At 35.4% G+C, this 24,535-nt stretch overlaps 12 protein-coding genes across 12 annotated transcripts, besides 4 other annotated features; 6 read left to right on the forward strand and 6 right to left on the reverse strand.

The window, feature by feature from the left end:
* Positions 1-129: 129 nt before the first annotated feature.
* TA21420 (RNA binding protein, putative) lies at positions 130-1,084 on the forward strand (the record flags this gene model as incomplete). The annotated part of the gene is given in 5 exon segments (XM_949350.1): positions 130-244; positions 262-326; positions 384-695; positions 780-863; positions 896-1,084. The coding sequence occupies 5 exon segments, from the start codon at positions 130-132 to the stop codon at positions 1,082-1,084; spliced, it is 765 nt and encodes a 254-aa protein (XP_954443.1).
* Positions 995-1,063: a sequence feature (1 probable transmembrane helix predicted for TA21420 by TMHMM2.0 at aa 226-248).
* Positions 1,085-1,210: 126 nt separating the features above from the next.
* Positions 1,211-3,283, reverse strand: TA21425 (uncharacterized protein; the record flags this gene model as incomplete). The annotated part of the gene is made up of 9 exons (XM_949351.1): positions 1,211-1,452; positions 1,570-1,655; positions 1,687-1,953; positions 2,042-2,127; positions 2,158-2,351; positions 2,448-2,533; positions 2,565-2,719; positions 2,748-3,098; positions 3,197-3,283. 9 exons carry the CDS (start codon positions 3,281-3,283, stop codon positions 1,211-1,213), a joined length of 1,554 nt encoding a protein of 517 aa, XP_954444.1.
* Positions 3,284-3,756: 473 nt separating this feature from the next.
* TA21430 (importin (karyopherin) beta, putative) lies at positions 3,757-8,407 on the forward strand (the record flags this gene model as incomplete). Its single annotated transcript, XM_949352.1, has 10 exons — positions 3,757-5,479; positions 5,565-5,785; positions 5,868-6,541; positions 6,646-7,111; positions 7,246-7,457; positions 7,603-7,864; positions 7,895-7,986; positions 8,019-8,086; positions 8,160-8,245; positions 8,273-8,407. The coding sequence occupies 10 exons, from the start codon at positions 3,757-3,759 to the stop codon at positions 8,405-8,407; spliced, it is 3,939 nt and encodes a 1,312-aa protein (XP_954445.1).
* Positions 7,597-7,602: a sequence feature (GPI-Anchor Signal predicted for TA21430 by DGPI v2.04 with cleavage site probability 0.2924 near 1292).
* A 458-nt stretch (positions 8,408-8,865) lies between the features above and the next one.
* Positions 8,866-11,803, forward strand: TA21435 (uncharacterized protein; the record flags this gene model as incomplete). The annotated part of the gene is made up of 7 exons (XM_949353.1): positions 8,866-9,624; positions 9,712-10,052; positions 10,106-11,038; positions 11,121-11,278; positions 11,349-11,427; positions 11,508-11,693; positions 11,728-11,803. The coding sequence occupies 7 exons, from the start codon at positions 8,866-8,868 to the stop codon at positions 11,801-11,803; spliced, it is 2,532 nt and encodes an 843-aa protein (XP_954446.1).
* A 53-nt stretch (positions 11,804-11,856) lies between these two features.
* On the reverse strand, positions 11,857-12,260 carry TA21440 (uncharacterized protein; the record flags this gene model as incomplete). Its single annotated transcript, XM_949354.1, has 2 exons — positions 11,857-12,045; positions 12,081-12,260. 2 exons carry the CDS (start codon positions 12,258-12,260, stop codon positions 11,857-11,859), a joined length of 369 nt encoding a protein of 122 aa, XP_954447.1.
* Positions 12,261-12,424: 164 nt separating this feature from the next.
* On the reverse strand, positions 12,425-13,666 carry TA21445 (GTP-binding protein, putative; the record flags this gene model as incomplete). The annotated part of the gene is made up of 4 exons (XM_949355.1): positions 12,425-12,703; positions 12,735-13,000; positions 13,071-13,496; positions 13,537-13,666. 4 exons carry the CDS (start codon positions 13,664-13,666, stop codon positions 12,425-12,427), a joined length of 1,101 nt encoding a protein of 366 aa, XP_954448.1.
* A 311-nt stretch (positions 13,667-13,977) lies between these two features.
* Positions 13,978-14,049: a sequence feature (Signal anchor predicted for TA21450 by SignalP 2.0 HMM (Signal peptide probability 0.158, signal anchor probability 0.765) with cleavage site probability 0.130 between residues 24 and 25).
* TA21450 (translation elongation factor G (EF-G), putative) lies at positions 13,978-16,889 on the forward strand (the record flags this gene model as incomplete). The annotated part of the gene is made up of 13 exons (XM_949356.1): positions 13,978-14,284; positions 14,329-14,424; positions 14,454-14,611; positions 14,642-14,767; positions 14,820-14,977; positions 15,007-15,102; positions 15,137-15,201; positions 15,231-15,512; positions 15,543-15,601; positions 15,643-15,828; positions 15,867-16,055; positions 16,087-16,247; positions 16,289-16,889. 13 exons carry the CDS (start codon positions 13,978-13,980, stop codon positions 16,887-16,889), a joined length of 2,484 nt encoding a protein of 827 aa, XP_954449.1.
* A 36-nt stretch (positions 16,890-16,925) lies between these two features.
* On the reverse strand, positions 16,926-17,854 carry TA21455 (uncharacterized protein; the record flags this gene model as incomplete). Its single annotated transcript, XM_949357.1, has 3 exons — positions 16,926-17,181; positions 17,215-17,335; positions 17,377-17,854. 3 exons carry the CDS (start codon positions 17,852-17,854, stop codon positions 16,926-16,928), a joined length of 855 nt encoding a protein of 284 aa, XP_954450.1.
* Positions 17,855-18,101: 247 nt separating this feature from the next.
* TA21460 (p23 (translationally controlled tumor protein homolog), putative) lies at positions 18,102-18,735 on the reverse strand (the record flags this gene model as incomplete). Its single annotated transcript, XM_949358.1, has 3 exons — positions 18,102-18,465; positions 18,504-18,567; positions 18,642-18,735. The coding sequence occupies 3 exons, from the start codon at positions 18,733-18,735 to the stop codon at positions 18,102-18,104; spliced, it is 522 nt and encodes a 173-aa protein (XP_954451.1).
* A 509-nt stretch (positions 18,736-19,244) lies between these two features.
* On the forward strand, positions 19,245-20,642 carry TA21465 (uncharacterized protein; the record flags this gene model as incomplete). Its single annotated transcript, XM_949359.1, has 4 exons — positions 19,245-19,946; positions 19,979-20,436; positions 20,467-20,524; positions 20,556-20,642. The coding sequence occupies 4 exons, from the start codon at positions 19,245-19,247 to the stop codon at positions 20,640-20,642; spliced, it is 1,305 nt and encodes a 434-aa protein (XP_954452.1).
* Positions 20,643-20,703: 61 nt separating this feature from the next.
* Positions 20,704-20,781: a sequence feature (Signal peptide predicted for TA21470 by SignalP 2.0 HMM (Signal peptide probability 0.924, signal anchor probability 0.019) with cleavage site probability 0.805 between residues 26 and 27).
* On the forward strand, positions 20,704-23,629 carry TA21470 (uncharacterized protein; the record flags this gene model as incomplete). The annotated part of the gene is made up of 4 exons (XM_949360.1): positions 20,704-22,397; positions 22,471-22,544; positions 22,576-22,673; positions 22,730-23,629. 4 exons carry the CDS (start codon positions 20,704-20,706, stop codon positions 23,627-23,629), a joined length of 2,766 nt encoding a protein of 921 aa, XP_954453.1.
* Positions 23,630-23,683: 54 nt separating this feature from the next.
* TA21475 (uncharacterized protein) lies at positions 23,684-24,492 on the reverse strand (the record flags this gene model as incomplete). The annotated part of the gene is made up of 5 exons (XM_949361.1): positions 23,684-23,770; positions 23,843-23,932; positions 23,962-24,045; positions 24,075-24,197; positions 24,229-24,492. The coding sequence occupies 5 exons, from the start codon at positions 24,490-24,492 to the stop codon at positions 23,684-23,686; spliced, it is 648 nt and encodes a 215-aa protein (XP_954454.1).
* Between the last annotated feature and the right edge of the window lie 43 nt (positions 24,493-24,535).

Below are 24,535 nucleotides of genomic sequence, written 5' to 3' on the forward strand. Positions count from 1 at the left end.
TATTATTGGAATCGTTTCATAATTTTGATGGTGCCAAATTTCCGCCGCCCTTTATTTTACCTGTTTTCTTTATTATTTTAATTTATTATTATGTAATTTAATTTTGTGTATTTTAGTAAATATGATAAAATGAGTAGTAGTTTAATTGATAATTATCAGTGTTACATCGGATGTCTTCATCACTGTATTCATTATTCTAGACCAATTATATTTATATTACTAGCTAAATCAACAATTTTCACCTGTAAAATCATTTTTTAGCCATTGGAGATGAAGAATTTATGACTTTAGCTAAGTGTTTTTCAACCAATGTAGTTTCAACAAAGGTATTTCCATAAATAAATTACAAATTTTGGAGATTATCACTTTATTTTATGATTTAGTTAATTCGAGGTCAATCTGCTTCAACACATCTCGGCTATGGATTTGTCCAATACACCGATTCTTCCGCTTCTGATGAGGCTATTTTACTAATGCAGGGCGTTTACTCAAAGGGGATTCCACTAGTAATCAGATCTACTTCAAATTACACCTCTGTATACACTTACGATAATGATTCTGATTCTACCAAACCCCAGACAGTGAACACTACTGTTCACGTTAGTAATCTCAGTGACCAGGACTCTCAAGATTCCATCAATGATCTTGCCAAACCCTTTGGCGAAATCGAGTCAATTAATTTCATTCCAGACAGAGTAACCACAATACAATATTTATTAGAGTTATATTACCACAAATTACTTAAAATTACCCCTTCATTATGCTTATTTTATGTTTAGAAATATTGTTTTGTAAATTTTAAGAGAAGAGAGTATGCGTTGGGGTTTTTATGTCATATGGACAACTGGAACACCGGGAACAGTGTAATTAACTGGATTATCACAATAATTTTCAGACTCTGTCTTGTTTCTGGGCCTTGCATTCCAATGAGCCGAAGTCGTACGATAAAAAATTACTCGATAAAGAAAAAGAAGATGAAGTACCCAACCGACCTATTATTATACAGCTAATTCTTGAATTAATTATATTATTAATTATGGAATTAATGAAATTTATAGTTGTTTGGTATGAATTATGCCAATGAATTGATGCCGAAATGAGTAAAATCTATGGGTGAAGAGTTAAAATGAGGTGTAAAAGTCCTAAATTTCCTCCATAGGCCACCAGTTTAATCTTGTAGTTTGAAATACTTGTTATAATTGACTTGACCCTAGGGAAGGTGTAAAATGTTATAAAAGTACGTGTTGAGTGAGAAGATTTTACTTCTGACTTTCAGGGGATTTTGGTCACTTAGTTCCATGTTATAACTGTTTGAAGAGCTGGTGAATTTCCTTATCGAGATCCCAACCTTCCTACTATAGTTTAGATCCTTAATAAACTTATTCTTCATTGAGTAGTTTAAACTGCCAATCATTGAATCTGAGCATTTGTACACATCAACTTCATCATTCTCTAAACAATTAAGTGATAAATAAGCGTTAAAATAGTGGTTAAACTAGAAAAACTAAATTAACACTATTAAAAAATAATTATAGAATTAATAATTATAATTATAGGATGAATAATTACGTTGTTTTATTAAGTCCCATTTGTAAAGAGTGAAGCCGTTGTACATATTTCTCTTGTTTAAGTTTGACGTTAGAAGTTGAATGTGCCTAATGGAAAATGAGTTTTAAAGAGACAAACTCGCCAGAGTCGAAAACGAATGATAAAGTGTCATCAGATGAGTCCGCACTCCAGCAAATGTTCTCCCAAACGCTGTTGGTTTTCTCCTTAGTGAGTTTGGTTGAGTTAATTGACATTGCAGTCGGGTTGTTCTGCCAGTCAATGCATAAACCACTGGAAGTACAACCAAACAAGTACTGACTATTCCTGCTCCAAGACACTTTATTCACCGGTTTTGTTATGTTATTATATGTTCTCAATTCGCCGTCACAATTACATCTAATATCCCTAATCAAATTTATATTAATATTCAGAATATTGTTAAACTAAGTTCTTAAGCTATGAATAGTAAGTTAAATAAATTACTGATAAATACCATAAAATTATTCCTTTTGAAAAGGTGCCAATTGAGAGTATAAAAGAGTTTGGAAACGGAATAAAATTTAAGGATAAAATTCCCCTCTAAAAAGTGTTAAATCAGTAAAAAGGTACGTAGACGAGAGTGTTGTTAACGCCGGTTAGTATTGCTAGTGTTTTAAAGGAATTTACCACTTCAGAGTCGACTTCCACAACATCTTCTGAGTCAATACTATTAGTTTTAGAATTGAACAAGTTTAAGTTAAAATCCCAAATCAACAGAAACCCATCATTCGTACCACAAACCAATGTGATCAAAGATTCAACAACTATAATTCAGTAAAATAATAGTTAATATAGAGTAAATAATAGTTATTTTAGGGTAAAATAATATGTAAATAGTAGTAAATTCAGTAAAATAAAACCTTTGTATGAAATATCAAAACAGTTGATTTTATTAGTGTAAGTAACATTTTGAGTATGACCCCAAACAAATTCTAATTCCAGAACTCTAAACATTTAAAATGAAGGTTGACACAAACTTCTGATGAATTTGATTAGATTTGAACAAATTTGACAGTGAATTGACGTTAAATCTGGCGATTTTGACTTTTCCAGATTTGAAGAGCAGAACTGCAAAGAGGAAACCAGTATCATAATTTACTTGCAACCATTTGAGTTGTACACAGTAATCTGACTAATAAATAGTGTGAGCTGAGTAATACCTTTATTGGGAATAGCGATAAGAGATTTAAAGAGTTATTTTGTATATTTTCAGGGTTTTTCGGATCAAAGTTGAGGTAATAAAGCTGTAGAAAAGTGTAATAGTTGTCCTCATTTGTGAAATAGTGAGAAGTGGAGTTTACAGCCACTAGAATTAATAGTGTATTTTCAAGCTGAGAATACACCAAAGTATGTAATAAGTCAATATCTCTAATTTGTCCGTCACAGTTTACAAAAAAATCACACATCACATTTTTGCTCAAACTTCCATTCAATGGATTTGTACATTTTGAATAAACTTCAAGTGGTTTTACACTGAAATTATATTTTACAACTATTTCACCGTCATTCTCCTATAACAAATTTTATCATGACCAAACAAAATTTATAACAGTAATATAATGGTAACACAGTATTAATATAATATGTATGGTGTAAAAATATATAATACATGAGAAATAAAGATGTCAAGTGACTCATTGTTGGTACTATTTAATTGAGAAAAGATGTTAGAACTGGTATGGTTATCATTTAACATTATAAACTCAAATGAAGAGATAGATTAAACCGCATTTTAAAGTTACATTAAGTGGATTTAAAAAACGGAATGGAAGATAATTAAATGAAATGTATAAAAAGGAGGAATCCAAAGGAAACTTATCGGGATCGACAGGAAGAAGGAGACGAAAACAGTCTTAATTTGTGCCTATAATTTTATAGTAATTCGGCCTATTAAAATTTTAGTTAGATATGGGATTAGAGTTTGTGATTAATGTGGATTAAGTGTTTTTTTTCCTCCAAGTCCCATGGGGCAGCCCCAAAGGCAACAAACTGGTTGCAATTATTAAAATAAACCTGTAACATATAATAATTACTCAAACATATTATTATACATTTGTTAGATTTGTTTTTCCCACATTTTTTTGTACCATTCAGTTCCAAACCACCATTCGTTGTATTATGCCAATAATAACCCAAAAAGCACATTAATTTGGAAGTTGAACTGCTCAAATGAGTGAGAACATGAACAGTGAGGTGTTCGTAGCCCTCTTGGAGGCGCTATCGTCAAGCGATAATTCGTTACGTTCAGATGCAGATGCCAAGATTACAACTTTGAAGAATCATGACCTAAACGGCATTCTAAGACTAACACTGAACGTAATGTTAACGGAACCGAAAGATGAAAGAAGGCTCCAATCAGTGGTGTTGATACGTATTCTATTAGATGTGTCACGCTCAGGAGATGCACCTCATAATACATGGCAGTTAGTCTCAAACGACGTTAAATCGCTGTTGAAGTCCTCGTTGTTAAAATCAATAGAATCGGAGACACACCAGTCAATTCGCCGTAATGTTTGTGATACAATTGCGGATCTAGTGTCAAGGTCCATGTCACCAGGAGAATGGCCTGAATTATCATCCATTACAATCAGATTAATACAGAATGATAATCCTCTGTACCGAAAATCTGGTTTAAAATTGTTGGGGGAGTGTTTTTCATATTTTGCTGAAGATCTGGTTAGCAAATCAAAAGAAGTTGCAGCTTTAATAAAGACAAGTTTAATGAGCGTGGATACTGGAGTAAGAACTGAAGCTATTTGTGTAGTAGGTGTAGCTGTAGATTACGAAGAGGTTGGAGTTTCCAGTCATCTTCGGGACACAGCACCACTTATACTAGACTCACTCCGCAGATTACTGGGCTGTACAGAACCAGGAGCTAGAGATGAGTTAGAAAGTTCGTTAACAGGAGTGCTGATGATACTTGAGAATAACGCTAAGTTTTTTAAGCCGCACATTGAGTTATTCTTCACAAGAATGTTAGAGTTGGCATTAGCTGAGGGGCCAGCAAGAGGGTTAGATGGAGAGTTGAGAGCTCTGGCATTAGAGTTGTTGTTGGTGTTGCCAGAGAAGAAGCCTCAGACAGCACTTTCAGTACCCAACTTCGGACTAAGGATGGTCAATTGTCTAATGACATGTATGTTAGATATACAAGATGAAAGTTATGCTGAATGGCTTGAAACAGGAAATGAAGATGATACGCATACGCTTTATAGTGCATCAGAAGAAGGGCTAGATCGTCTGGGAAGAGCATTAGAATCCATCGACAATTGTCCATTTATGGATTGGATCCTATCAACAGCATCACAATACCTACAAACACCCCAATGGCAGTATAAATTTGTAGCCATAATGGCGATTTCACAAACTGTAGAATTTCTAACTGATGATCAAATTGATAGATTATCCTCAATCATCAGCATAATGTTGGAGAAACTTACTGATGGAGATTATAGGATAAGATTTGCTGTATGTCAAACGATAGGTCAAATAGCACTAGACCATCAACCATATGTTCAACTTAATTTCCATGAAGAAGTGTTACCACCATTGATAAAGGCGTTTGAGGATCCAAGCCCCAGAGTACAATCTCACGCATTATCGGCCTTTATTAACTTTGCAGAGGAGGTACAAAAGGATCATTTGCTCCCATATTCAGACGTAGTGGTGCAGAGATTACTGGCGAAAATAAGCGCAAACACTAGCCGCTCAGTTACAGAACAGGCAGTAACATCATTGGCAGTCACTGCAGGAGTGCTTGAAGAGCACTTCATCAAATATTACAACACGATCATCCCACTAATGAAAGAAATAATAACAAAATGTATTACCACAGAAGAGAGAACATGTAGAGGCAAAGCTATCGAATGTATTTCAATCATAGGAATGTCAATAGGTATTTCATACCACATTTTAGAATTATTTATTTTTTAATATTTAATTATTAATTATAAATATATAAATGTAATGAAATTGTTTAGGAAAGGATGTATTTAGAAATGATGGAATTGAGTGCATGAACGCATTGATTCAGATTATGGAACAACCGAGTGAGAGTGATGACCCAGTTCGAGAATACATTAACGAGGCGTTGGGGAGACTATGTACAGCACTTGGGAACAACTTTGTGCCATTTTTGCCAAAAATCGTTCCATTACTCTTGGGAGAATTGACTAAATCATCAAAATCTGTTGGAGATCAGGTTCTTTGACATTTTAATTATTTTAACTACTCATTTACCAATATAAGCTTATACCTAATGAATTTATTTATTGATTTTATAGGATGTGACCTTGATGATGGGATTGGATGGAGGTGCAGGTTTGAGAACATCATTGGTAGATGAGCTGGAACAGACCCTGAGTTTGATCGCGATAATCGTGGACGAGTTGAAGGAGTTGTACGAAGATTATATCCCGTCAACTGCGCAGGCGGTTTTGCCTTTACTGACATGCGTATTAACAGCAGAGTTGAAGCAGAAGGCGTTGTCAGCAATGGCAAACATGATTGAGGCCAAGAGAATTGCAATAGAGAAACGAAACAGCGGTAAGGAAATGTTGCTGGAGTTGTTGCTCAACATAATGAACGCAGTTCTAACGGATCTTGAAAAGTCACGAGAACTAGACTCCGAGTACGCAGTGCCAGTGGATATTCTCTCAGTGTCAGCAAACGGACTCTACAGATGCCTTGACTGCGCAGGGCCGGGTATTCTTAACCAAAACGTACTTAACCTCCTGACAACCAAACTGTTGCTGATCACTGAAAAATCGTCCAAGATCAAGGCAATTTACCGCAAATGTAGAGCAAGCAAGGACTTGGATCCGGACGAAATCCTAGCCCTGGAAGAAGATGAGGAAGCAGAGCAGACATTCAGGTCATCGTTACTTGACATTTTCGGAGTAGTGATGAAACATCATCCAGATGAATTCATGAAAACATGTCATCCGCAATGCCTTCAGTATGAAATTATTTATTAGTTAATAATAGAATTTTATTATATCATTAGAATAACAATGTGATTATACTAACACTAATAATAATACTGATTAAAAATTATTTTAGATTTGTGTGTATGAACTTGGAGAAGAATGTTCCAGATGATGTGGCGATTGCACTCTACTTTTGCGGGGACATGATTGAGTTTCTGCAGTCACGAGTGGTTTCGTTTTGGGACAAGTTTTTACCTCATGTGCTAAATAACATCGAAAGTAAAAATGCAAGTGTGCGTCAGTACGCGTGTTATGGCGTTAGCAGGCTCTCCAAGTTGCCAGAGTTTGCCCATTTGGCAAATGAATCAGCAATTAAGATTAGTTCAGCACTTAAAATGAGATTTCCCTCCTCACAAAAGGATCAACAAAACGCAACTGACAACGCAGTTGCTGCACTCGGAGACTTGATCAGATACCAAGGAAACAACCTCGCAGATGCCAACAACTACCTCACACTCTGGCTCAAGAACCTACCACTCAAACAAGATGAAACTGAAGGGAAAAGAGTACACAAAGAACTCATGGAACTAGTCCTCTCAGTATCAATTATACTATTCTTACTTAATAATAATATTAGTTATTGTTATCATTTTATTATTCCAAATAATTATTACTATTATCTTATTATTACCATTATTTTATTATTATTATATAATATTTAATGTGTTATTAGAATAACCAGACGATACTTGGAGCCGATAATAGTAATCTTGGCCAATTGGCGAAGATCTTCATATCAATTTACGAAACTGATTTCTCAACTGAAGAACTCAACACGCTGATTTTGCACCTCATGAAACACCTGGGACAGGATTTCCTCAAACAACTCAGCCCAACTCTGTCGAAAAGACTACAAATGCAGTTGAAAGTTATCGCAAAATCCCTGTAAACCATATTTCACAATAAGTAATCTGCTATCAACACATGTATATTCTTATTGGGATTGGATTCCACAAAATTATTTAAAATTATGTAAATGAGGAATGAGGATTTCTTATATATTTTTCATTATATACACAGTGTGTTGTAGAAGGATTGAAAAAATTAATGGAAGGAATAAATTCGGGTTAATTGTACCATTGGAAGCCAAAAATACACACTGTGAAAATGGACCTAAATTTTACAAAGAAAGGCCGAAAATGGCCTTTGATACCCTAACTCTAAAGTATAGGATTAGGAAGTTTATTTTGACTAAGAAAATCTGGTTTGGATCTCTGATTATAAAATATTATTTTAAAGCTAAAATGTGGAGAATCTATTCGAGACTTAAAAGTCTGCTTAAATGGGCCAAAGTGAGTTAATATAAGTTATAAATTTAACAGAAATCCAAAGAAAACGAAGAATCGCCACATTATCCGCTGGTTGGAAACAAGTGGGTCCTGGAGTTTAGCAAAAACCCGAAATGCTCAAAGATGTACAATATAACATTAAAATCATATTTTTTAGATCTGGTCTGAAGGAATATTTAAAATTCTCAGATGATGGGACTGTTACAACGGTCTCAGGATTAACAGGTATTACACACATTCCATACCATTGAACAAATATAAAATTAAATGTAAAAATTAAGGGTTAAAAGTTGTTTAGGGAACTGGTGGGAAGAAATGGGACACTTGATGTGGAAATTTCAGCTGGAAAATGGAAAAAACGAATTTGTGTATTTTAAAGCAGAAGTAAGTAAACAATTAAATAATTATTAGTTTATGCTTGATCGGAAAAATAACAAGCCATTCATGAGTAATGGAGTGGTTTTCAGAGATAGACCAGAAAGTAGCTTTCTTCCGAAGTGTTTATTCAGACCTGTGCTTTGTAAATTTGAAGGATACTGCGTATAATGTAATTCCAGTAGACATGTATAAACTTTTGTAATTTTTTACCCTAAAATAAACTTGTTAATATTTAATAATTGTCGTTTGTGGTATATCTATGAGTAAAATAGTTGATAGATTGGGGTTTATGGGTTTTTTGTATTAAATATTTGGGACCCCATCTGTGATGTCGTTTTTATATATAAATATAATACACATTAAATAATGACCTTGACTTCTTTTTTTTATTGCTTTTAATGATTCAATTGATAATATAGTATCCATTTTTCCACCCCTTTAAGTTGTTCCTTTAAGCCCACGATTTATTTCGCTGGAATATTAAAAAATTTGCAAATACAACTCCTTGTAAATTTTAACATCGTTTATTCCGATATTTTCTAGTTTCTCTGGTCATTTGAGTAAAATTTTGTTTTTTGATTAAAATTTTATTTTTTTAGTAAAATTTTAGATTTCATAATTTTCCAATGCACGGCTCATATAGAGGTGATTATTACACTACCTTGAATTGCAGGAAGTTAGAAGATCGTTTATTGAGAAACGGATACACCTATAATGGGAGACCAAAGAGGCCTGTTTCACGCATTAACTCATACATTAATTCCTATTCCTCTGACTCCGACGAGTCGCCGTACAAGGATCACCTGGCTGATATTACCCTAAATTATCACTCCTCACCTCAAAGCCAATCTTCAATTAACTGCACGCCCGTTGCTGTACAAATCCATAACCAGTCACCTCAAAATGATAGTGTTAACAGTGTCAATAAAGGGGTTTGTAATAATAACTCTAATGATTCTGAACATCATAAAGGAAAGGGATTAACAGGTTATAACTTGACGCCAAGGCCTAACAGATACCGTAAACCCCAAAAGGGAAAGTCTGTTAAAAGGGAACATAATAATTCAGAAGCTTTAAGTTATAATGACTTTGAAGTGAGCACACCCGATGTTACAAAGCGTGAAGTGAAGGACGCAAAGTACACTTATTCCGATCAGAACATTGACAGTTCATACACTTCGTACGTTGATAGTCTGTTCGGAGTTGAGCCGTACAAATACGTCCATGAACACCAGCCTTTGAAGCTCTTCTGGCTGGAAAACACCGAACTCAGCGGCCTTATGATGATCCCATCACTGACCTCGCTCAGCAGTGAGTTTTCAAATGCAGAAAAGCTTTACATGGTTTTCACCGACTATAGCATTGATATAATTCAAGAAGTTTCAGTATCTTATTTACTCTATTCTTCAATTATCTATGATATAACTATACATTTAATTAGTATTAACTGTATGGTGATTAATAATTTGTAGCATTTGAAGATGATAAATGCTCGAGATGGGTACACACCGTTCGTTGTGATATATTCATATAACCTGAGGAGCATGTACTTTAAGGTGGTGAAGCGCACAATGCCAGAGGTGAACATGGTCTCCTTCAACAAGGGCTCCACCGACCTGAACGACTGCCTATCGTTCTGCTCAAACTCAGAGTTATCGGCCTTCTCAGAGGAACAAGACTCGACATACGAGTTCTACAGGAGTTACCTGTACGGAAAAGACGAAGGCTCGGACCCCAACCGAGTGCGTGTAATCGTACATCCCTCCAACAAAACACATTTCGATCTACGCTATCTCTCAATTAATCCAAACAGGTTTTCAACTATACACTCTTATCCATTTAATATATAGTTTAATGGTTTTGTAGTCATAGAGAAGGTTCAGTTGATAATGCTAAGAATCAAACTGTTAAAGCTGAGGAAGGTGTTGATGACAGTGATTTGGAATCATCAAATTCTGATTCTCCATTCACTAACACGTTCCAAAACGGCTCTCAGTTCAACTTGCCGGATGACTTGTTTGACGAGTGCAAGTTACTGGTGGGAGTGGAGGTATCAAACAAGGGCTCAAGTTGCTCCGATTCCGTAGCTAACTACAGATCGGAGTCTGTAATTAAGAGAAACTACACAGTTTATGTGCCGGAATCAAATGTCCAAATCTCAGAAACAGATAATAATGAGAATAAGGGAGTTGAACAATTGAGTAAAGAGTTTTTGCTGAATTTGGTTAAAGTGAGGGATGAAGGGAATGTGTTGTATAGGTCAGGTGATGTTGCTTTGACTGAAGGCCAAGTGTTAAAGATTGAGTTTCCGACAATTTACACTAAGCATTTTGAGTACGATTACGTAACCCTTTACTCAGACAGCACTCTGAAGTCATGTTTTAACTTCATTAAGTCGCTTTTGCCAGAAGATTGCCTCAACATTAACATTAATAAGCTGGCGCAGTTTTGTCCCAACATTTTCTGGAACTTGGCGCTAGCAGGAGACATTGAAACTTCGATAATCGAGCTAGACCCTGAGATGGTCAAGTCACTCTACAGGCGAAAGAGGTCAAGCAACGTGGACTCTGAGTCGTTTAGGAACGGAAAGGTCAAAGTATCGTCAAACTCGCTAAGTTACCTCGACAACAACTTCATCATCATGCAAAACCTCTTCCAAAGAGACGCTGAGGAGAAGATCAAAAAATTGAACGAAATTGAAAGGAAAAACGAGGGCAAAATGACCAGAGTTGTTATAAACAAACATGCTGAAGATGACGATCTCATCAAATTACTCATTGATGATAATGGATTCACAAGGTATTACGTTATAATATATATACTATGGTCTATAAACTTTATGATATGGAAAATAGCTATATGTGTGAATAATATGATTTAGGAAAAGTATGCAAGTATTGACTGAGAAACAGAAGAATACAGTGTATAATGAATGCATGAAAAGGAACTTTTACGTCCCAGTCCACATAAAGTTTAATCCTCAGAAAGGTAGAGGAGTTTACGCAGCATATAAAATACAAAAAGAAGATTTTCTCATGGGTACCATTTAATCATACAATTAAAACTATAGATATATTAAACTAATTAACTGATTAAAATATGATTTTAGAGTATAAAGGAGAGTTGATAACTGAGAAAGTCGCCAATTTCAGGAATAATAAGTACAATAAGTCAAAAAAATATAAGGGGTAATATCATAAATTAGTAATTGATTTTAACCCATTAGTTAATATACAATATTATCAAATGGTGTAAAAAAATTGTTTAGATCATTTATATTCTTTTTTAAGCATAACGGTACCAGGTATGGTATTGATGCGACAGAAGAGGATATAAGCTTCGGACCTGCTAGGCTAGTAAACCACTCTAGGAAAAACGCAAACATTGTCCCGAAAACTTTACTAAGCAATAACTACCCTAGGCTCATATTCATTGCGAAACGGGACATCGAGTGGTATTGTAATTTTACCTTCTAATTAATTATTTAGCGGCGAGGAGTTACTTGTAGATTACGGAGAACGAGATCCAAGCGTCATTAAGGATAACCCATGGCTCTTGGATTAATGTATTTCATACTATAAATATATATAAATATATATATATTATTGGGGATGAGATTAGAACTTTTCATTTGGTTCAAGGAAAAGGTTATAATTATGAACGTTAGGGTCGTACTTTTGGAGCGTTTCGCAAATCGCCTGGTAGTCGAGTTCCTTAATGTCCTGCTTTAAAACACTCAAATTGTCTTCATAGTCGGCTCTATTTAGCCTATTTGATACCTGGACGCTCTTGGCCTCTTCAAGAAACTAAAAACGTTAATGTAATTAATAAATGAAAAAACCTTCTCGAGAGCAATTTGGGCAGAATGCGATACGAGTCTTAGAGTAGATTCATTTTGTAATTTGCATCCGACGGTCGATAGAATGTACCTTACAACTTCGTCGTAGAGAGCTGAAGGCTGACTCAAGCGTTTAACGACATCAACGTCTATGTTTGGGGGATTATTATTGTTGGAAGGCATTAAAAATTTTAATTTAACTTTATAATTAATAATTACACAATTTTAATTAATAACCATTGAATAATATGTGAGTTTGATTCCCCATTCTAGAATCACAACCGCATTGATGTAAAAGTTGATAAATAATAATAGATTATTGAGTAATAAATTGAAAATAGTTTAAACTATTTCTTAACAATTTGTACAATGTCCTGATCGGCCAGAAAGTGGTCCTTTCCCACCTTTTGAGGGTTATGTTTGGCTGATTTGCCCCAAACCAGCGCGTATTTGAACTGTGTAAGGAGCGATTTATGTATTCTGAGGCAGAAATCCTCGACCCTTGAGTGGTTCCGCTTAAGTATGACTGGCGCTTCATAGTCTGGAATTTTTCCTCTTGGCTTTGTGTATATCCTTATCAGGTCCAAATACTTCCAAATTGACTCCAAAAGAGAGTCCAAATTCCACTAAAACATAAAATTAGTATATTATTGTTACCTCATGGTGTGCTGAAATTGGAACGTAGTGAGGGACTTGAGAGAGAATATCAAGTTCTGGTATTGTAATCTGGTCAATCTTGTTCATAACGTAGAGGCAGGGAATGTAGATCCGGTTCCCCTCAATCACATCAATTATGTCATCAACTGTCGGATCACAGCGAATTACAAACGAGGCGTTACTAATGCGATACTCATGACAAATCGATTTTATCATCTCCTCATCAATATTTGTTAAAGGTACGGTATGTGTTATTGATACCCCTCCTAAGAATCATAAATGATTCTTGTATATATGATTTTATGCATAGTATAGTATATATGGATATAATAATACCTTTATCTTTTCTTGTGAAGGTAATATTTGGAGGTGATTTGTTAAGTCTAATTCCAAAACCTTCCATTTCCTTTTCAAGTAGTTTTTTATGATGCATAGACTTTGCGGCATCTAAAACAACCAAAATCAGTGTACAGGTTCTTGCAACTGCTATCACCTGTTTACCTCTACCCTTTCCGTCCTTAGCTCCCTCTATAATACCGGGAAGATCTAGTAACTGTATCTTTGATCCCTTATATTTAATCACACCAGGGACACAGGTGAGGGTTGTAAATTCGTAGTCAGCAACCTCAGAAAAGGTACCAGTCAACTTGTTCAGCAAAGTTGATTTCCCAACTGAGGGAAATCCAACCAGCCCAACCCTAGCGTCACCGGTCTTGGAAACGTCAAACCCCTCACCAGCACCTCCACCCTTACTACCTCCACCTAACAAAAAATTAAATAGTTAACAGTATGTATATACTACCTTCAATGAGTTGAGCCCTGAGTTTTGAAAGTTTAGCCTTAAGTAAACCCAAGTGAAAGTTAGTGGCTTTGTTCTTCTGGGTCCTGGCCATCTCAGCCTCAATATCAGCAATTTTCTGATAAATCGACATCTTTAAATGTTCAAATTAAATGATAAAAGCGAAAATTAAGTAAATTTGAAGTAAATTTATAATAAAGAATAGAATCAATATTTGTAGATTAGAAATTAGTACTTTTAGAATTAAATATAAAATTCCATCACGAAATTTAAAAGTATTTTAATAATAAATAAAATATTAATATTAAGATAGAGAAAAATAAATAAAAATTTGAATTTATCCACATATACCATTGTAATGATAAATCTAGAGCTTCATAAAAGTAAATTTTAATGACCTAAATTTATTTGCTCTGTATACTATTTTTTAATTAAATAAATGCCATGCGAAAATGTCGCCACAAAATTTTGTTCTATGTAACCCTTATATACACATGTGTTAATATAGTAAAATCCCGTAATATTTTAAATTCTTCTACACACTTTCCTGGAAATAATGTATTAACAAGTGGAATTCCACTCAATCTGACAAATTATACTAAATATAGACCAGGATTTATTAATAAAACAACTGTTTTGAAGGATTCTTTTAAGCCCTTTCGAAAGAATGATAGGATTCCCCAAAGATTACACTCCCTTCCTAAAGACTTCGAGATTACCGAAGTCAAACTCGATAGATATAGGAACATTGGTATGTTTTAATCCAATTTTAGCTCCATTTTTAACGGATTGTAGGTATCATGGCGCATATTGACGCCGGAAAGACTACGACAACCGAGAGAATACTATACTTAACTGGTGTAACATATAAATTAGGAGAAGTACATGACGGTAATTTGAACTTTGTGACAAATTAACAGGAGAGGCGGTGATGGATTATATGCCTCAAGAGAGAGAAAGAGGCATAACAATAACATCAGCAGCAACCACATGTTACTGGAGAGGAGGATATCGCAAAATTCCACTTCATCGCATTAACATAATTGACACGCCAGGACATGTTGATTTCACCCTTGAAGTATTAGTATATTTTGAAATTAGAGATTAGGTTGAACGATCTTTGAGGGTCCTAGATGGAGGAATTGTAGTTTTTGACGGAGTTGCAGGAGTAGAAACACAGTCAGAAACAGTTTGGAGACAAGCTGATAAGTTTAAGGTATTAACTGAGTGTACTGTTATACTAAATTAATTATAAAAGATTGAAAGTGAATAAAAGAATTTTGTAGATTCCAAGAATAGCATATGTAAATAAGATGGATAGAATAGGATCAGATTTCAATAAATGCCTTGAGGAGATGAAGGAAAAATTAGGAGCATTCCCAATTCCGTTATTCACCCCAGTTGGAAACTACACGGATTTTCAAGGAGTAATAGACATTATAAGGTATTATTATATGATTAATTCGTGTTTAGGGGTAAATTTTACAAGTTCAAGAACGAGAAAATGAGCTTCGAGTACGAAGAACTGGAAATTCCAGACGATCAAATGGATGAATATAAGAAGTACAGGTATGGATTTTGTTTATAAATTGTAAATTGATAGAGACCTGCTAATGGAAACTGTGGCCCAGCAGTCAGACGAGCTTCTAGAAAAGTACATTTCTGAAGGTAATTCCACTAAATTTCAATTTAAGCAGAACCCCTCACGGAAAGTGAAGTTAGGAGTACATTGAGATCACTTACACTCTCAAACACCGTGATTCCTGTGGCTTGCGGAAGCTCTTTAAGGAATAAGAATATTCAAGGCAATTTTATATTTTTTAAAACAAATTTAGGCATTTTGGATATGGTGTTGGACTTTTTACCATCACCTTGCGAAACCAATAAACTGTTTCTAGACTCTATTAAATCTGATGAAAAAAAGGAATCTGAAGAAGAAACTGGAAAAAATGAACAAGAAACTGAAACTGATGTTAACAGTAAGATTAATCAAATGTTAATTTGATTAGAATATGTTAACTTTGACACAAGTGACTTCACACTACCACTAGCATGTCTAGTATTTAAGGTATAGCTTACAAAGTATATGTGGATTTAATGTAAATGTAGTTGTCATTTGATGCACAAGTTGGAAACCAGTCATTTGTTAGGATATATCGAGGTTCTATAAAAGCCGGCGACTACGTGTATAATCCGAGAACAAAGAGGAGTCAAAGGGTTCAAAAAATACTCTTCATGCACTCAAATGAAAGGAAACAAATCAAGGAAGCACATGCCGGTGATATCGTCTCTCTGGTATTTTATCAAATTTCAAACTTATTTATTATTATTAGGTGGGAGTGAAGGCGATAACGGGTGACACGCTTTGCTGTGAGAAAAATCCGATAGTCTTAGAGTCAATTGACTTTCCAGAGCCCGTGATAAGCCTTTCAGTTGACATTGTAAACGCAGAAGATGATGTTAGAATTCAGCCGGTGTTGTCGAGATATGCAGAAGAGGATCCATCGTTTCGAGTCCATAGAGTAATATTCTCAAGCACATATAAATGTTTAGAATTCCGAGACTGGAGAAACTCTTATCAGTGGGATGGGAGAATTACACCTGGACGTCATGGTGGACAGAATAAGGAGGGAGCAAAATTTGGAACTGAAAACTGGAGACCCTCAAGTGGCTTTTAAAGAAACATTTGTTAAAGAAGTCGTTTCAGAGGGAAAGTAAACTTACTCATTTATTCACAATATTTTACAATGTTTAGGTTTATCAAGCAAACTGGTGGAAAAGGTCAGTACGGTCATGTAAATTTGCAAGTTGTACCTTTGGAGCAGGGAAGTGGAGTTCAGTTTGAGAGCAAGATAACGTGTGGTGCAATACCGAAGGAGTTCATACCATACGTTGAGGAGGGGATAAGAGATGAGTTTAACACGGGTTTATTTGCAAATTACCCTGTCACAGATGTGCTGGTAATTCTGACCAACGGCTCATTTCACGAAGTCGACAGCTCAGAATTCGCCTTTAAAATGGCCTCATCAAGAGGAATAAAGGAAGCCGCAAGGTTGTCTGGGATGAAGCTCCTGGAGCCTATAATGAAAGTTAGCATTATTTGTCCAACTGTAAACTTCGGAGAAATTATTTCCGACCTTTCAAAAAGGAGAGGTAGAATAACTAAAACTAAAGAAGGGTACGGAACAGTTAAGGAAATTGAAGCCGAGGCTCCTCTCAAGGAAATGACGGGGTACATGACAAAACTAAGGAAAATGAGTCAGGGGAGAGGCTTCTATACCATGGAAATGTCACACTACAGCCCCGTTCCAAAGGAAATTCAGGACCAAATTATAGCATCCAAACGTAAAGAATAAGCACATAGTCCACTAATGTAATGTATAATATTTATATTACAGTTTACAAATTCTACGGTGAAATCTCCAGTCATCCTTCTGGCACTTGACGGAACAGTATTTTACCTTTTTGCAGCCAGTGCAAATTTTCAAAACTTGGGTCTCAGACCCCTCCTGAATATAATTTATCTGAGTAATTGAATTAATTGGCACCTTTTTACAGTTTTCGCACTGGTTTTTGACTACGGTTTCCTGTGTTTTACTCAAAGAATCTTGCGATAAGGCGTTTGAAAAGGCCTTGGAAACGTCCCATCTAACCATTTATTAATGAACTTAATTCACAAACCTTCCTTCAGCTGAGGGTGGATTCTCCATCAACTCGTTATAGTCCTCAAGAGTGAAGTCGACCCTCTTGAAAACGTCCTCATCGTCGTAGGTTCTGGAAATGAAACAATCACCTCTAATGTCTAATCCGTTTGTCACGTCAACAATCAATTTATTTAAATACCTGTTGAGCAAAGCCTTGTCATTCTAGAGTTAGTAGGGAGGTTTTTAACCCTGCCGATGCTGTCAATGTAACAGTTAATGCCCAAAAAGTCGTTCTTCTTGCTGGGCAGAGTAAGAGGTATGATCTGAAATATATTAGAGGTTTTGTTATATTTGTGATATATGAGAGTTACCTGATAGTTTGAGCCAGCAGTGTCGATGGTATTACTGAGAAAATCAGGTGTAAGTTTAAACCCACCTGAGGTGTCATTTTCAAGCTTATTTTTGGCCTTCGATCCTTCATACTCCTTTATTAAATACTTTTCAAAGTCTTGTCGTTCTTCTGGGAGGAGATTATGTCTGGTAAAGTGGCTTGTGATTAAATCTCGAAATGAGTTCTCCTTCCCGGAGAATTCCAGGACCTTCACTGGTATATTTATATCAGATGAGACGTAAACGTATGTGAATTTTTTATGCACGACTTCCCCGATTGTATCCATTATTATTTTTATCTATTTACACTTGATTCCACTATTTCATTACAAAGGTGTGATTCACATCCAAAAACCAGGTATATTTTTATAAAGTGATTTGTAATCTTACAATTAGTCTAGAGAAAATAACACATTAATAAAAACATGGAGGATAATTATAAAGTTTGAAAATGATAATCATGATGGTATGTGTATATTGTGTAAACAAATAATCTAGAGATTGGACAAGATTATTAACAAATGGATGTCATCTTTAATAACGCTCTTCCACAAGTCCGTCTTTGAGGAAAACTAGTCTTGGCGAGACTTCTTCGCCCTTGTAATAGCCGTAAACTAATCCAGCCTCGTAATCCAAAGATTCTCCGACGTAAAACTCAAAATCGTCAAAGTTTGCGAGAACATGTTTAACAAACTCAGAAACTGAAGTTTTAAAGGGTTCTACCCTCTCAGGGTTCTTTTCTTGGAGTGTTGCAACCAATCTCTGAATGTACTTCTTAATGTAAGAAGAGTAGTCCTTCTTGGTCAATGGAAGTGATTGAAGTGCAAATTTATCAACCACATCGACTACAACTTCAACGTTGGGGTCAACATTCATTTGATCTCCTCCCTCTTCATCACTAAAAATTATTATAAATGGTTCAATTTAACAACATACTTGTATCCGATTCCATAGTCTTCTTCACCTTTTGCAACCTTTGAAGTCTTTACTTCAAAAGCAACTGTAAAAAATTAATTAGTGGACATAATATAAAGATTTTGTATATAAATTTGAATAATTATAGGAATAACATACCAGATGATAGATCTGGGTTGTCGAATGGGTCGAGATGATCGTATGCGTCAGAGCAAACCTCATCATTAGAGTACAAATCTCGGTAAACCTTCATCTCGGAATTATTTATGAAGTAAAAATGCCAAAATTATCAACGGTTAAATTAAAAAATGTAACAGTATGGAATTCTAAAAGAATCTCTGCAAAACTTTAAAAAGCAAAAGTCCTAAATATGAGAAAAGTATATTTATAATTTAAAATAAATAATTATTTTATTATATTACAAAAATGTGTTCTCTATGGGGAGTGTAATGGCTTCTTCAGTACGCCTATAAAAGATTAGTTCTACACATCGTCTAAAATTTTATTATACTAATAAGAAATTGTATTTGGAGTTGTGTCGACTTTATTTTTTAAAAAATATACCCTTTGTTGACCTCATTTATTTATTCTTCAATCATTATTTGATTTTCATGGCAGTTTATTATATTTTTTCACCCCAAATATTTGTTATTGAACTCGCATAAATATTATATCGCAAATTTCTAAATTTTTATTATTTTTATGGAGATTTTGGTTCAATATAATAAATCAATTTATTGAGCAGATGTAATTTATTAAAATATGGTAAGACGTCTCTTCGAATCAAGGAGTAATAAAGCTAAATCTGATTCAAAAGACAATAAGACTAGTGAAGTTGCTCCAGTAGATGAGTTTGTTGATATCCTGGGACTTAACGTCGAAAGTTCTAAACCACCTGATCCTAAACCAGAAAACACAGGAAATGAGTCAGATTTTCTCATATTCAACCAAGACCCAACATTTAAAGAACCTTTAAAGGAAATCGCAATTGACGCAGAACCAATGGATTTTACAGATACCACACCCCAGTCAGTGACTGATTCAGATAAACTAACGCCAAGCTCAAATGAATCAAAACTAACCTTAGGAGCCGAAACTTTAGAAGAAGTAGATCAACTAGATTACCTAGATTTTGAATCAGCAGCGTTTGAAGAACATAAAAACAGAGAACTGTCTGACTCCTTTTCAGAAGATAATGCATTTTCTGATTTAGCGACAGTTGAAAATAAGACTATTTCCAAGCCAGAAGAGTCAGATAAAACAGATCCAAACAAAGAAGAGTTTAGGGAGACGGAGTTTGCCAAATTTTACGATACATCATATTCAACAGAACTTCACGGGGACACGATAGTTGGAGCGTTTATCATTAGTTATAAAAATGCGAAAACCGAATACCTATTTTCATACCCTCCAACACTCAATGTGAATCGCCCATATGATACAAAACTCCTTAAATCGCAATACGTAAGTTATAATTTATTATAGTTTGTTTTTAGAAAACAGAATCGTATACAGCAAACAGAGATACGAATTCAGAACTACAATCATGTTTGCATTTGGTGTCAGATTTGGCATTAGGAGCAAGGAAGAATAATTCTCTGGTTGATTTCGCGCATTTCGTCCTCCCAACTTCATCTTCTAACGTCCTCTACGGAACAAGTTATGTGATTCAACTCACAGATGATATTCAAGTAAAAACGGAAAACTCGGAGAAAAATTCGACAGAAACAAAGGAAAATGAAAATGAATTGAAAGAAAACCCAGAAGGACCGACATTAGTTGATACTGGATCTGATGAAACGCCGAAACAATTGGTGAAGAAAACTAGTTCTCACCTACCTAACGGACATTTTGTCGCCATATGTTTGGTGTACAAAGTGCCATTCTTCGGACTAATAGGGTCAAGACTAGAATACTTAGCACAAACCTATTTTGATAATAAGAACTTTCATGAGTAAGTTTATTTATTAAATAGTGCGCATAGCCACTCGCTGCTGCAGTCATTTCTGGAACATGTGAACAAAAACGATAAAGTCGAGGATGTTAGTTTCTAGTAAATTAATGTTACTTCAGTGGAGTTACGAGTCCTTGTTCTTCAATTTGGAGTACCACTTCAAGCCGTTTTCACTGTGTCTGTCATATAGTAAGTTTCAAAATTAAGTAAGCCAATATAGGAGCGTTGCTGTTTTTGTTAAAGTCGATTCTCACAGAGCAGAGAATTATGATATATTCAGAATGTGCAGCTAGAACTAGCACATGCATACTTTCTCTACTTACCATGATACCGTGCGCAAGTTCATTGAACTTTAACTCTAAGGCATTTGGGTCCCTTTGGTTTAACTGGAAAAGATACGGATTCCCACTAGACCTGTTCCGCTCAGATAACCCAATTTACCCTTATTTCACAGAATCAATGTCGCCTCTATTGAATGAGACGACAGGATACTTGATTGGAGTTACTGATTTAAAAATCCTTAATAAGTTGAGTAACCCGCCGACTTTGATTTTTGACTTGGAAGAGGAGATCATTAGACTGAGAACGAAGGTGCTATTGGGCTATTATTCACCATCATTCTATGAAATAAGCTTCTTTGACGATTTCGAGTTGTTGGATGAGCTTGATATTGACGACGAGCCTCTGAAAATGGTCGTGGACACCAGTGAGAACATATTCAACTTTGTGGGAGATTACCTGTCAAGAGCCCCTTCCACAATTATAGAATTGGGTGGAAAGGCGAGTAAAATATACCACATGGGAAGAAGGTTGGGGATGAGAAGACATAAGGAGAGTTACTTGCGTCTGTTTGACATTTATTTCCCTGGAGCTCTGCCCAAGTTTCTGAGGTTCTCCAAAAAAGGATCAAAGTCCAAAAAGAAAAAAGCTAAGGAATCGGAAAAGGTAGATGAAAAGGGTGAAAAAACTGAAGAAGGTTTAGATAAAGTTGCGCAATGTGATGATGAGCAAAAGGATTCTGATAAGAAAGAAGATGAACATGAGGATAAAACTGAAGAAAAGGATCATGAGGAGTCGACTGATAAGTTTTCAGATGTGGGTGAGAATGACGAAGTGGGAGCACAGGATAGAGCATCGGAATACAAAAAGATTAAAGGATTTGATCCGCTTGGAGAGTTGAAGGCACAGTGGGATGAGTTAACTAAACAGGATGATGAAGATGGGAAAGTTTCAGAAGTAGTAAAAGAGGAAGAAGAAGAGGATTTGGCTGTAGTAAACACAACATTCACATTCGAGATGATGTTCGAGAAGATGATGAAAAGGAGCCCGAAGTATAGATATCTGGGTTATGTCCAGTATCTCCAGTATGAAGATTCGAAGGACCGAAATAGAGAAATAGAATACGCAATATTAACAAGAATTCAGCCTTTGAGAGATTTCTTGCTCAAATTATTGAAATCATTCGCATACGCAGGAGGAAAAGGAAGAAGACCATACCACCTGCTAATGGACTTTTTTTTCGAATTGGACTCAGTAATAGACTTTAATAACCCAGTTGAAGGTGTGTATATTGTTAGGGGAGAAGAGTACCTGAGAGGCTGCATGCAGGAATTGCCAGACTCCGATACCGAGGAACACCAAGATTTAGACGAATCGTATAAGAAAAGTTATATCATGGAAGGAGACCAGGAAGTAAAACTTAAGCTTCCCTCAATCCTAGCGACTCATGTAGTGGAGATCCAGAACAACTACTCCATAGACTTTGTAGAACTGTGGATACGAACACATAACTTTAAGGAATTTTACATGAACCATAACCTGGAAGTTTTCAACGAGCCTGTGTTCTACGTTAGCCAGAACGTAGCTAAATATACATATCCGAACGGAGATTTCTACGTTGGAGAACTCGTGGATATGCTCAGAGATGGTAAAGGATCATATGTGTCCAAAGACGGATCTAGGTATCTTCACAACTCAACAAACAGTTATTTATCTGAACTAATATTAAAACAACATTAAAATAAATAATTATAGATATGATGGAGAATGGTTGCGCGATAAACGGCATGGAAAAGGAACCCTAATAACAAACGATATTAAATATACAGGTAGTGGTTAACTATTAATTAAATAATATAGGGGATTGGCTAAATGATAAGAAACACGGTTTTGGAAGATTAGAAACAAGATCATATACATATGTGGGAGATTTCAGACATAATAGATGCCACGGCAATGTAATTAACTCAACTAACTACATATTAACAACGTTCATTGATAAAATTGTGTTTAGGGAACTATGTCATATAAAAGTGGAATCAAGCAAAAGGGTGAATTTAAGCATGGGAGATTCGAAGGGAAGGGGATGATGACAATGCCTGATGGATCAGTGAGAATGGGGAACTTTAAGAATGGAGTGATATTCGGAGTTTGTTCAGTGATAGATAAGACAGGAAGAGTGTATGTGGGACAATTGCACGGAGATTTGTTTCACGGAAAGGGCATTTTGAAGTATAATAAAACCACATCATTTGAAGGGTACTGGGTTAAAGGAAGAAGAGTCAACCAGGGGATGATAAACACAATAATATCTGGATCACCTCTTAGGGTTGAAGCTGTGTGGCAGGATGACAACATGCTGATGAATGAAGTGTCGATTAAGTTCCCCAACGGGTTCAAGTATAACGGAAGCTTGAGGTTATATCCCCACCAGACCCTAAACATGCAGGAACTGAAGGACGATTTGGAGTTCATGAAGCTGGATCCCATGATCAACGAGGAAGATTTGAAACTCTTTGCGCAAGAGTTTGACAAACTCGATAACAAACTGTTGGCTCACGGAAATGGAATATACAAGGACACTAAGGGTGAAGTGTACAATGGGTTGTTTTTTTATGGCTCAAAGCATGGAAATATGTCTCAAGTTTTTCCAAACGGGACAATATACACTGGCCAGTACCACTTGGGAAGATTGCACGGAAAAGGAACTTTTCAGTTATTGACGAAAAGAACACTAGAAGTTAAGTTCAACCGAGGAAATCTCGAAACTGAGTTGGATTTCCAAGACCATGCATACATAAAACAATTTTTGGAGCTTGAATATCCAACATTCCTCGAAGAGTTCGTAAAGTACAAACTAGACTCACTGATGGATGTCATGAAGACCTCAAACATACTGGGATTTAATATGTAAATTGTAATGTTACAATTAGATTAAGAATTATCTGGTTTCGATACTCAGCCACCACTAAATCCTTTTAACGCCAATTCTGCATAAAATAGATGCCTCTAATCCCCCTGGGAGTTTTAGCTCCTCTTGTGTAATTTTAAATTCCTGAATATGTATTTTTATTTTAATATATAATATAAATGTATAATTTTAACTTAGCGCTTTCAAGTGTGTTACCTTTGTTAGGTCGTCGACCTTGGTGTATTTATCAAGGTTCGAAATGTCGTCTTGAACTCCATTAATGATATCCAAGATGCTATCCCTGGACTAAAAACAATGCAAAAAGTAAAATTAACCTTATTTTGGGAAAGGGTGAGTATTAAGGCGGGACTGGATTTATCATTTTTTGATAATAAAACACGTTCCAGCGATTTCCCAACCTAAAAAAGGTCAAAAATCTGTAAATTACACTAGAAGATCCAGATAACATAAAGGCAACCTCAGTGGTAAAGTTGCTGGAAACAGGCTTAGAGCTTAAAACGTTAGTTAAGGCCCGAGCTACGGAATGAAGTAAATGATCAACAGAAAGAATCTAAAAACTAATAAAATTTAAAATTAAATACCAAACTGGGTCTCAAAACTAGAAATAAAACATTGAAATCTAGGATAGATTTTGGAGTTTTGATAGAATTAAAAGAATCATCAGGGCTTAAAGGTTTATTATAGTCATTAACATTTAAAGCGTAGTCCAAAACAGGACCAACATTCAAAATTTTAGAGTAAAGAGTTAAATAAACATCGAGATTCCTTTCTGTGGAATTCTCTAAATTCTCAGAAAACTTGAAAGAATCTATAAAAGTACCATAATTTGGATTTTTGCTAACCATTAAAATTACAAAATAATATTACAAATAAAATGTGTACATAAAT

Source organism: Theileria annulata, chromosome 1 (genome assembly GCF_000003225.4).
Source record: "Theileria annulata chromosome 1, complete sequence, *** SEQUENCING IN PROGRESS ***".
Lineage (NCBI taxonomy): Eukaryota > Apicomplexa > Aconoidasida > Piroplasmida > Theileriidae > Theileria > Theileria annulata.